This window comes from Melozone crissalis, unplaced genomic scaffold, assembly GCF_028551555.1.
Source record: "Melozone crissalis strain CALT ecotype California unplaced genomic scaffold, PUWL_Pcris_2 ptg000019l_1, whole genome shotgun sequence".
NCBI lineage: Eukaryota > Metazoa > Chordata > Aves > Passeriformes > Passerellidae > Melozone > Melozone crissalis.
In genome coordinates, this window is record NW_026535797.1 from 24,443,825 (window position 1) to 24,456,072 (window position 12,248).

Genomic DNA, 12,248 nt, shown 5'->3' on the forward strand with positions numbered 1-12,248 from the left:
TTTGATAAAGTAGGGCACCTGAAAGATTTAGAATGCAAAGTTTAAAACTGTGTCTGAAAGCAAATACCTTTTTATTATAAAGCACAGCAACACAGAAGACAAACTACAGCTGAGGGTTGTTCACCCTGCGTGAATTCTGGAAACACAAGCTTATTAAATGATCAGAAGTGCAACTGTTTATGACACCCACACTGTTACATTCAGCTGTCTTCTGTCTTCACAGTGCTCAGCTGGTATCTGTATAGAGAAGAGTTGATGTGATTATTTTTGGTTATGAGATCAGGATCAATCTTAGTGGATAAATCTCTTCTAAAACATGAATCTTGCTACTCTAAAGTGGGAAATTGTCACTTTGATGCACAAAATCATAGAAGAAAGGTCCAATCTGTAATTCTTGAGCAATTTGGCAGTTGTAGCAAGATCCATCTGAATAGTACTTGCTATAGATTTGCTGCAAATGTGCTGATTTCTGTTTTAAATTCACTGCAGTGCTTTACTGGAATATTTTTCACTTTTACTGGGATACCCCCTTACATTGCAGGGGACTAACTTAATTGTTAACCTGGTAGCTGCCCCTCACAGAAAACCATAAACTTCAATGGATAACAAAGTTGGTGAGGATAGTATCAGTCATGGTTACCAGATCCATACAGCCACCTGCAAGAACCAACAACCAGCATAAACTCTGCTGCTGTTTACTTCAAGCCTGCTTCCATCATGTAAGTGCACTGTAGCATGTCCAGGTACAGCTACCATAATGAACAAACAGCCCAGCATTGACAAAACTGACTTTATAAGCATGTCTGTGGATGCTTTTATCTGTCCACAAGTGGTTTATTTTCCACCAAGAATGTCTCACCTTGTTAAATGCACTGTTGATGTTTAGGCAGACGATGAAGAGCATAGAGCATTATAAGAAAGTGAGTAGAACAGGTGGTCTCATCCAACTAATTTCTGTTGTGATTTAATTTATTCCAAAAGCATTTATCCAGGAGCATCTTTTGTGTGAGGGGCTTGCATGTCAAAGTTGGATTTAGGATATCAAAATGGCAATACCTCCAATTTTGTAAAATTTTGATGCCATCCTGTATTTTGTCACACATGAAGTTAAGGAATCACAGGATCTTAAATCTGGAAAGGACCTTGAGATTACCTAGTCTGTCCTGCCGTTCTAAGGGGAGTTGCTTCCTTTGCTCCCAGCCATCTCTTCAGAGGTTTTTGAGATCTGGTTTTCTAAGCTGGACGTGCAATTGGGGTCCTGAGGCCCCGAGTTCTGAGGCCTTACTTACTCTGAGCTGAATTAGTTCACATCTTTAGAGAGAAAATATGGCATATGTAATAATAACATATGTAGCCCTTTTTTCAACTTAGATTATACCTGACGAGATACTGACCATCAAAAATGTCTATAAGTGGAGTTCCTGGAACGGTGGGGATATTCACTGTTGTCTCACTGATGATGTTGAGGAGTGATTTGACTTCCGATTCTAGGTGCTCCACTGTTTTTATTACCTTCTAATGGAAACAAGGGAGACAAATGGAGGAAGGAGGTAGTCAGAGGGTCAAGTGGAAGGAATTGCACCAGATGTGTTTGCAGAAATGCAAACCTCATATCCTTTAATGCCAACAGCTAATTTAATCTGTAATGCGCATTGCAGGTTTAAACATTGCTTGTGTTCTGCTGGCCTCTAGTGGCACCAAGTATTAGCACTCGGTTTTGCAAGAGTAATGTTAACAGCAGCCCTGTATAAAGAAGAATTTAAATTCTTGGAGCTTTCCATTAGTTTGTTTTTAATTCTTTCTCATTTCTGACGGAAATGCAATTTATTAAATGCAATAAAAGTATCTACATGGGCGATAAGAGAAGCTGATGGGGTGTAAGGATGAGGGCTGGGACTAGGGCAGAAGAGAGGTCATGTTCCCATTTGAGAACCACAGCATGATATTTGGGAACTACCCAGCTGAGAATTAACAAGTTAGTTAAGCTGAGTTAACAGGTATCTTGTGATACGTGCTTAAGACACCAGGGGGGAAAAAAAAATCAAACTTTGCAGCTTTCCTGGAATCCCCATCATAGAGCTCATTTAGCTCTTAAGAGTCAGCTGGAGTGAGCAGGAATTCCTCTATCACTCTTGGAGTCACCTGCAGAACTCACTTCCCATAAGTCAATGTGAATCTTTACAAATACAGATTCTGAGATTTTTATATTAAAGGCACAGATTAGAATTTTTAGATTATAAACATTCTAGAAAGGGCTAATATATAAAAAATTGTTAATCAATTTTTTGGAATTCGTCAAGATTATATATTTCTGGTGATAATGGCTTTATGGATAGTTATAAACTATGACATCTGAAAAAAATAGTCCAACCTTGACTAGAATAAAGTCAAGAAGGGACACTGTCTAGAAACATCCTTTTTCTTTGGTCAAAAGGATAGGGCAGAGGTCTGGTGAGGTTCAAGAGCCAGCACAATCCCTCTTACCTCTTCAATAATATCTAAGCGTTCGTGGAGCATGTGTTCATTACACCAGGTTCCTGTTTCCAAAATTCCAGGTGCCATGGTGACAGGATCAGCAGCAGCTGGAAATAGAGACACAGGTCATTGGCAGAGGGCTAAGAGCAGTCCTTGCCTTTCTGATTTCTGAAGTGGTATCTTGCATGCTACACAGCATTGTTGATGAACCAAATGTAGGATTTGAACTTCTTTTCCAATCACTACAGCTGTGCCCTAGTAGTTGACTGGACATGTCATATTGGTTGGAACAAGGTCTTTTCTCTTGCCATGGGTGTTTGTTTTGGTTTGTTTTTTGTATGTTTGTATTTGTTTTACATAATTTTTTTTTTCCTACATGTGTAGGGTAAGTTTATAGGCTGTGACTCTCTCTCAGGTGTCAAACCTAACTGTTGGGAAGATCTGCCTAACACAGCAGTTCCTCATAGACTTTGTTCAGAAGCAACTGGTGCTGTAAAGCTTTGAAAACTAGCTAAGCTTGTCCACCTTGCAAATGGATGCTGATGGTTCCTCTCTGCCAGAAGGTTGTCCCAGACAGTCTGACTTTGCAATGGGAAGGGAAACAATAAAAATTGTTTTATTGCTGAGCACGTTTGCTGACTTTGGTATATACAAAGTCACATTTCTCTGTCAGTTATCTATGTTTACCTGTCACTACTCATGAGCTCCTGCTCTTTGAACTTTTCATTCTGCTGGCTGTGCTCCATGAAAGATCAGTAGCTGATAGTGTCCATGCTTTAGTGGAGCCTGTTTGCTTTTCATAACTTCTGTGCAGCATTCAGTAACAATTAAATTTTCAAAAGTGTGCAGAGGACTTTAATGGAATATTTTAAACTCTGCTAAAGTGATAACATATCTTCCTGCATGTAAAGTTAGGTTTTGCTCTTGTTTGATGCTTGAAGCAGCTGTGATAAATGAGGAAGCAACAGTAACTCATTCTGTCATTGTCTGTAACAAAGACAAAACTGAGCTTGTGTTGTAATGAACAGTAAGACACACAAGAGCAGTAACTAATTCTGTCTTCAGTGCTGCTGTGCCAGAGCAGTGGTTTGGAACTGCTGCAGTGCTTCATCTCAAGCCTGTGCCAAGATTTCTGGAGGGTAGGTGTCAGGTGATGGCAAACGTGTCAGTAAGGATCACTGCGGTTTGGAGACCATAAGAGATGTACTCTGAGTTGGAATGGCATCCTTGGAATTGGGAGGTGGAGGAGAGATTACAAAGTAACCTGACTTACGGGGCATTATATAGAAATTGGTTTGGCAGAGATTTGGTTAGGGTTTTTTTAGTGCAGTACCAGAAGGTGGTGCTGTTAGGACAGAATCCTGAAGACTTCATCTACCTGTTTACAGAAGTGTGCTGAAATAGAGCAGGCATTTCAACACCAGCTGCTTTGCAATTACCCTTTTTACCCCCCTCTTTGCTGCTAGTGGTGGTGGTTTATGAGTCTTGTTACTGTCTTAGTGGTCAAGCAAACCGTGCTATTTCTCAAAATTTCTGCTTCTTGACATGTCTTTTTTTCATCATGACTGGAACAGTGTGGAGATACTGAAATTGTGGTGGCTGATTCTCTAGTCAGGTGTTTGTAGGTGGGGAGGTTAGATATGATGGACTGACAGTTACTCAAAGCACATGTATACATACCATGACAGGGATGTACAGCCAGTGTAAGATTGTTGCATCTTACTGTGAGCTTAGCAAAGCGCTGCACAGCTTTGTGTGCATCATGTGTACACACACACAGCTTTGTGTGTACCTGGAGAACGAGTTAAAGGGATTGCTATGGGACACAGGACTCAGTAGCTCCTGGTTCCTTGGGTTCCTCTCCTGACCCAGGAGGCAGCTTTCCATCGCTCACAGCGCTTTGCTGCCTTACCAGCTGTAATGGCCATACTGAAGGAGGACAAAGTCCTAGTTTGACAGGGCTGTAAGATATCGCTCAGAACCACAGAATTAGTGCAGTGCCTAAAACTTTGACAAACAGGCCGAGCCTAAATGTCTCAGGAGGCACCTGACAGCTGATGTTAGTAAGGCTAAGGGTTGGTATAAGCATAAGCATGTCTAGTTGTAGACTGCACAGTATGGAGCTGTGAGAGGGCTGGGCTAGGAGAAACCCTCTCAGGACCTGCATGTCCATGTCTTGTTAGTGACTTTCACACCAGAACAGACTGCTCCAGCTCTTGCAATTGCCCCTTCACCACCACACCAGAACAGGCTATTTCAGCTGCCAGTGGCTGGGCAGTCAGTGTAGATTTCTTCTTTTTCTCAGTCCTGGCTCGAGGCTTTGGCTTCCCAAAGCATTCATTGTTATTCTGTTGTTTGGCTTTACCTCTTAAGCCACAGCTCTATCTCTGGGATGGGTTGTTCACATGACACATCCGGTCCCTTGTAAATATGGCACATATCTGGGTCACTATGGTCAGGCAGTTCAGCCAAAGCAGTAATTTCCATGTGCTCAAAGAGAGCACGTGGAGTGTTGCTTAGGAGCACTGCCCTTCTCTGTTTCAATTGGTCAAAGAAAGGGACACAATCTGCCTTTGGCACTGACCTTACTCCAGCATAATTTCTACTTCATATATATGAAGTCACCATGTGACTTTACAGTCACCATATAAAGGAGGTGAAGAGCAGAAGGCTGCAAACTATGTGAGCAAAAGACTAATGACTTAGGATACTTCCAGGTACTTGCTTTCTGGAGTTACTGAAGAAACATTTTTAAAATGTAAATTGGAATTTTTACTTGTCTGTGTTCAAAGCATGTGCATAGAGACAACTTTGGTAGTAAGTTTTGAAGCTAACCACTTTTAAGAGTGAAGTGTTCTTTATATTCCATATAAGTTACATATTTAAAATGTGTAGGTGTTTGCAACTTCTGACAGCTTAGGCAAGTGTGTAGGAGGCATATTTCAATGTCTTAAATATCTCATTTGAAACTTAATAGATTGTTTCATGCAGACACTTGCAACATTTCAATATGGCAGAGAGAGCATTACCTTTCAGTTAATGTCCCATCTCCAAATTTCCACCTGATGTTTCTTGCAAGTAAGATGTTCAGTTAAGTTCTTGAAATCCATTCTATTTGATATATAGGGTGGTTATTTTCCATCAAGAACCAGAACTCTCGTGTTCAAGATAAGAAAACGACTCGTGCCTTTTTGCTCTGATTCAGTCCTCTGTGCTACATTGATGGTGCCCATAAATCTGAGTAGTTCTAACCACCCTGAGCTGTGATGCAGTCAGACACCAGCAGGGAAATGGAGCATCTCTGAACTGGTTGTTAATAAGGATCTGTTTGCTAGAAGAACATGCCTAAAGTTTGAAAGAAGTAGCATGATGGAGAGCAAGATCTGTGTATTATGGTCAGCCTGACTGTACAAAACTTGGTTTTATAGCAAGGGAGAGAATGAGCAATGAAGTAAGAATCAAACCTTGCTAAACAGGTTATGAGCAGAGGCTTTTGATTAAGAATATCCCTCTGTTAAGCTCTTCTGCCTCCTGTACATTTGATATATTCCCCCAACCCGCAAGGTGTTCCTTCTCTGTGCTCCCTGATGAAGTTCCCTTCTAGGACTGTGAGGGTTCTTTCTGTCCAGGTGCTGTTAAATGGTTCATTTTGATCATCCAAGTAGTTAATGATAAGCATCAGAATAAACCCAAGGCACTCTCTGCTGTCATTTTCTGTGGTTACTAGGACTGCCAGAACTGAAGTATGTGACCACACAGATCTGGTAGGTCTTCTAAAGTAACCTTCCTAATGACACATTGCTGCTCCAAATGAAGTTACAGGCTTGATCTAGAAATTGCTGGGTTGGGTTCTTTGGTCTGCATTACAAAGAAGGTCAAGGTGAGTGACCACAATGTTTCCCATTGGTCTTAAAACCTGTCAAATTCTTTGGCCTCATTCTGTGATCAGTGTGGTTTTGAAAGTTGACTGCAAGGTCTTGTTTGTGCTCAGTAGGGCGGGAGGGATAAAACAAAGCAGGCCACAAGCCAAGTGGGAGACATGGGAGATTGAAACAGGAACCAGATGGCAAATGAGGAAACCTGAAAACATGTGATAGAGCAAGGGGAATAAAGGAGAACATGACTAACTCTTCCAGAAAACAGGCTGTGCTCTGTGTTTTTGTTTGCACTGCCTTAGGTTTAGTAATATCATTTTATTCCTAAAGCATGGAGCATAAGGTAGCCAGACAGCCTTTGATGAGAAAAGGAATGGCAATAGTATTGATTGATGTTCCAACAGGAAAAAGGTCATGAACTGGAGGATCAAGTTCAAATGATGAATCCACTATCCAGTGTGGGAGGAATGCAACAGACTTCTGAATGGATTTGCTGACCCTTGCTTAAATTATTTTTCTCTAAATATAAGTGCTGGATTCCACTTTGAAATTTGCATGTAATTTTGAAATGCTAGCTCAGGAAATCACATGGTTTCCAAAAGTGATTGGTGAAGATAACTTGCAGCTGAATTCAGGAAAGATTCAACTGCTTTGAATCTGAACTGATACTAATAACTATCAGTACTGGTGCTTTCAGACCATAGACTATGTTAAGCTAAAGCTGTTAGTCATATTTAATTTTGGGGGCTGTTCTTCAAGGCATCAAAGTTAGTTTCCATTAATGTTAGCTCTTAATTAATTACATTGGCATCCTTGGCTTTGGAAGTACTGAACTAACTTTCTGTGTCACTACCAGTTTCATTATCACCAGTACATCCAAATTCATTTTAAGCTGTGCTACATAACTCAAGCCAAATAAAATTTTATTGTTAGGACATCAAAAATAATTTATTTGGATAGCAAGTGTTGCATTGAAAATACTTTTTAGGGCACAGATTCCCTTCAAGTTCTTAGCCACTCAGAAGCATATCTTTAACTGGACATAGAGCATCTTTTTGGCTGTAATCCATGAAGCAGTAATGCTTAGCTGTGATTTTGACACCTCTGGGTAGTTCTACCACGTAGTTCTACCTCTTTTTAGAGTTCAGTCAGTATTATCTTAAAGATAAGGGAGTTCTTCCCTTTAGTGATTGCAATAAAGACTGCAGGAATTGCAATAAATAAATAAAATTCCTTAGCAACTTACACACTGCCATATGCTTCACACTGGAGACAACTGCATGGGTTTCCTTATATTTACATGCTAATATATGCATATACATGTAAATATATATATACACATGTAAATATATACCTACACATGTAAATATTTAAATGTGCACACACCTTTACTAGGCTCTAGCTTTTATGGCAGAACAACAAGGCACATCACTTGTGCTTGTGAAATGTGCAAAACCAGAAATGGGACCTCGTAGCAATTGTTCCTGAGTAGATAGCATCCATTTCTGTGTTAAACTATTTCATTTACAGGCAGCTTTTGCTTTTGTGACCCATGTAATGCTCATAAGGGGATCCATCTCTCACTTACCCAGCAGTGGAGACTGAGAGGGAGTGCACAAGACGAGGGATAGTTCATGCTTCCAGTGGGTGGTTTGTTTTGACACACAGAAAAATCTGGGCCCTTGCCATGGCTATGTGCCAGAAGCAATATTGCTACTTGAAAAACTACTTTCCTTTTTCTGCAATTTGACCATATCTGTGATTGTAAGAAGCACTTAAGTTTTGTGTATTTTCATTCAAAGGAAGAAGGATAGTAATTAAATGTTCCTGTGAGGGAACTATTGGCTTGGAGAGTGTTTTCAGCATGCTGGTCTTCAGAACAAGCAGCCAGAGAATATCCTTTGCACTTGCTTCTGCAGTGGAAAATGACTACAGGGAGTTGGACTGATAAGAGACACAAGCTACATGATTAGCAGGTATGTTACTCTGATTCATGCTGTATCTTACAATGATGCTTTGGGCTCCAGAAAAGTTTGCCTTTATTATGGATTTATTTTCATGTAAATGCATCTTTGTAATGGAAACCAAGGCTAAATGTTAGGATTATAGCTAGAAGTTCTATAGGACACACATGTGTGTAGAGAAGGGGAAGCTGTTTAGGAAGAAGAGGAGGTGTGTCTTAGTATCCATAAAGAATCCAAGTTGTGCAGAATTAGTGTGCTTAAGGCTGGCTTGAAAATGGAGGATGTGAGATGAATAATCAATTTGAGGATAACCACTGGTATCAGGGGATAAAGAGTTTCTCAATTTTCTGAGAACATGGCTTTTGTTTTGTGTTTAGTAATAGAAATGATGGTCATGAGGAGTGGATGAGGTGAGTCTGTGACTTATTAGTCAGGTCTGTGATTGTGTAGTTTTCATATGTCTAAGTCATGGCAGTAGAAAGAAGTAAAATGAAAGAATATAATTTTAGGTTTTTTCCTAAAATCTAAACAAATCTAAGGAGTTGCTTGAAGATCTATTTTCTCTTGGCTGACAGTTCATGCAGTCTGCAGCAACTCAGGAAGTAGAATGGTGAGAGAAGGGCAGATATATGCACATACATACATAGTAGGTCCTGACATTCAGGCCCAGGACTTACATCTGCTTCAGCCAGAGCAGATCAGCTGTGTTTATAAATAAACCCTCATCCTGCAGGTGAACAACAAGAGTCCTATATTTCTAAACTCCTCATTTTTTGGGAGAGTTTGATAGTAACTTTTGCTTTACATGTAGAGGTTATGATGTCCACAGAATTGAAATTCCTTTTAACTCAATATATAAAAACATAGGGCTTTACAGATATATAAAATCTCTTTATAAAAGGCTCTGTACTGAACCCTGACCTCCAGATAACTCACAATCTTAAAAAACACAGTGATTTTGGGGTACACTTTGTTGTTGCAAACTTTTTCTCCTTCCTTGTTAGAGCTCAAAGGTGGGTTCTGCAAGGACTGTAATCCTTGTGTTGGAGACAATAATGCTGGTGGGTTTCTATAAGGACAGGAAATAGCTATAACATGGAGTATAGGTTAAACCATTATTAATTTGTTAGTAGAGAAATAGGAGTCCAAGTCAGGCCTAAAATAGGATATCTATCATAAGTTTTTACTGTGTCTTTAATTCTACAATGCAGTGTTTTAATCTCCTAGAGAAAAAATGCTTCTCTGTGATAATGCAAATGGTCAATTTAGGGCAGAATCTGGCTGTTCTGAAAGGATTTTTTTCCCCCCACTTTCTAGATAATGGTTTAGCTTATAGATCTTCCCAGCTTTGATACTGCATGTGAATATCAGAGGATTCAAAAAACGTTAGGTGTATGAAGAGAAGCATTCGTACACTTGATTTACTTTAACTGGTAGTTAGAACCGGCTGAAACTTGTGCTGTTGGAAAGCAAATCGCGCCACGGTGTGGAGAGCAGCGCCTCGGCTGGAAGCTGTCCCTGGTGGCGCGCTCGGTGTTCGTGCTGCGCTGATGGCCCGGGGGCTGGGGCTGGTTACCCAGGAGCTCCGGGTCACCTCTCTGCCGCGCACACACATGGAGCACAGCGTTTGCTCTTGGGGTGCTCGCCCCTCGGAACGCTTTGCCTGGAAACACGTTTAAAAGGGGCAGGTATTGTGCTCCAGGCTACATTGTGCGCTGCATTTGAGCAGTGCCCCACAAATGAGCCCAGCACTGTGAACTGTGGCAGGAGCGCACGGTTGCACCCAGAAGGGCTCCCGTGCCAGCCTCTCCTCCTGAATGATTTGCAGGCTGAGCTCTATGAATATGAGATTTTTTATATTAATGGCTGAATTGTAACGTAAATTCTAGTTTGGCTGAATAATTTTTAAGAGGAACCCGTGGGAGTTAGGTTGGGGGATTCTGCAAGGGAATCATAAGTTCTGTTCCCAACTCAAGAGTAACACAGGGAAAGTGGGGATGGCTTTTTTAAGCCTTCAGTCTGGCAGGATGCTCCCCTGGCCATGACAGACACAAAATTTCTCATTTTGCATGATGAAAACCATTAAGACAGAAAGCATGGTGTGCTGACTGAGTAGCTGCCCCCTGGCATGATACTGAGTGCTAGTCTCCTCTACAGTTATTATTGAGATGCTATTCTAATTAACTGAATTTTATCTGAGTTTACAAATTATTTTAGGTTAAAACCCTACTTTTATGGGAATATAAAAAGCCTTTTTTTATTTTATTTCACATTTATTTTGGTGAAGCTCACAAAACTCACAAGAGTGTAATGAATTCTTGTGGAGTGAAAACAAGTTAGAGTACTCTGGCTGTTGCATTGATATTTCAATTCGTCACTGAGATAAACATCACAAAGCCAGTTAAGGAGGAGGGAGTAAGGGCAAGGAAGAGTGACTAGAACTTGGGGGCTGAAGGGACTAACAGTTTTTTAGGAAATGTTTTGAATGTAATAGGATCTTACTACCCTGCCATGAAATACAGCTATTGTCTTGTCAAGAAAGTAGGACCAGAGGGAAAATAAATCTGAGCCTCAGCCAGCAGAAACGATGTAGTACAAACAGGCTGGGAAGCCAGGTTTGTGGTTACACAGGGACTGTAAACCTTGAACTAGCCAAACTGAATAGCTTTGTCACACTACAATGTGATTACAGTTATTCAGTGCTAATCTCTTGTTAATGAAAGTAGAATTCAGATGCAGGCTTATCAGATGTTCTCTGTTAATATTTTGTTCTCCCAAGGCTTTTGGAGAAGTCATTCTCTACCTCAAAATCTCAGGAATAAGCAGTCCAAAGCAGAAAAAACGAAGTGGTGATGCTGTTACCCGGAAATTTAAAAAGAAAGCTTTGAATAAAGCAGAATCTTTCTCTAATCACCTTGAACTTCAATCTCATTTCCAAGTGGATTAGTGTGATATTAATATGGCTGCCAGAACAGTTATTATGGAAATTGAGAGCACTGTCTGCAGCACCTCAATGTGGTCCTAAATTTCTGAAGGTGGAGTGATTCAATCTCCTGTAAGAAGTAAAAAATCTCCAGATCTACCAAAGCAATATGTCTATAGGACACACTTTAAGGTCACAAAAATGGAGTTTTACCTCTCAAATCAGAGATTTTTGACACATACCTGTGTCACCTTCACAGAAAGTCCATAGAGAAATTAAGCAATTATTTTCTCCCCCCTCCCACCCCATGCAAAGGCTTTGACCACACTGAGGTGAAGCTACAGTTTCTGCTTTGCAAGTTCAGAGCCACTTACCTAAAGGGTCTTGCTCGTGCAGGACTAGAGCAAACGCCAGTGCCCAGAGGAAAAGCATGGTTCCAGCCTGCCCGGGCTGTGCCGTGGCTGTGCTGGAGCCCCGCAGCCTCCCCCCTCCCTCCCTTCCCTCCCTTCCCTCCCTCCCCGGCTTCCTATCGGCTCCTCGTCCAGCCCTTCGTGCTGAGCTTTAGCCAGAGTTAGGCGGAAATATGCCCAGCCTGAGCCAAGATTCTTAAGCTGTTCTCTTCTGCTTCCCTCCTTTTAAAAACACCCTTCCAGCTCCATGCACAGCCCAGCTATCCAGCCAAGCTGGAAGTGGCCCAGGCTCCCCAAAGTTGGGGTTTTTTACGCTTGTATTTATGTACACAGATTACAATGGAAATCGATGAAAAGCTTTGGATGCTGTAAATATAGCAAGTGGGGAAAGGCAAGGAAGGGAGAAAGCAGGAGGAAGGGGTGCTGGATGTTTCTGTCCCTGTAGAATTTCATCTCGGGCAGGCAAAGCATTGGAAAACACAATGGCCAATCTTTAGATCTCGTGCACTTATAAGGCTTTTACCATTGTATGCTCTTTTTGAAGAGAGCAGAAACATCTTTGTTGGGCAGCACAATGTGTGGCAGTCTTGTAGGAGAGGTG

General features: G+C 41.1%; 1 protein-coding gene across 1 annotated transcript; it reads right to left on the bottom strand.

Annotated features, from left to right (window-relative positions):
* Positions 1 to 54: 54 nt before the first annotated feature.
* On the bottom strand, positions 55 to 11,717 carry PLAC9 (placenta associated 9). Its single transcript, XM_054276605.1, has 4 exons — positions 11,612 to 11,717; positions 2,485 to 2,582; positions 1,395 to 1,515; positions 55 to 237 (listed from the first exon to the last, which is right to left on the bottom strand). Exons 1-4 carry the CDS (start codon positions 11,667 to 11,669, stop codon positions 227 to 229), a joined length of 288 nt encoding a protein of 95 aa, XP_054132580.1. The 5' UTR covers positions 11,670 to 11,717; the 3' UTR covers positions 55 to 226.
* Positions 11,718 to 12,248: the final 531 nt, after the last annotated feature.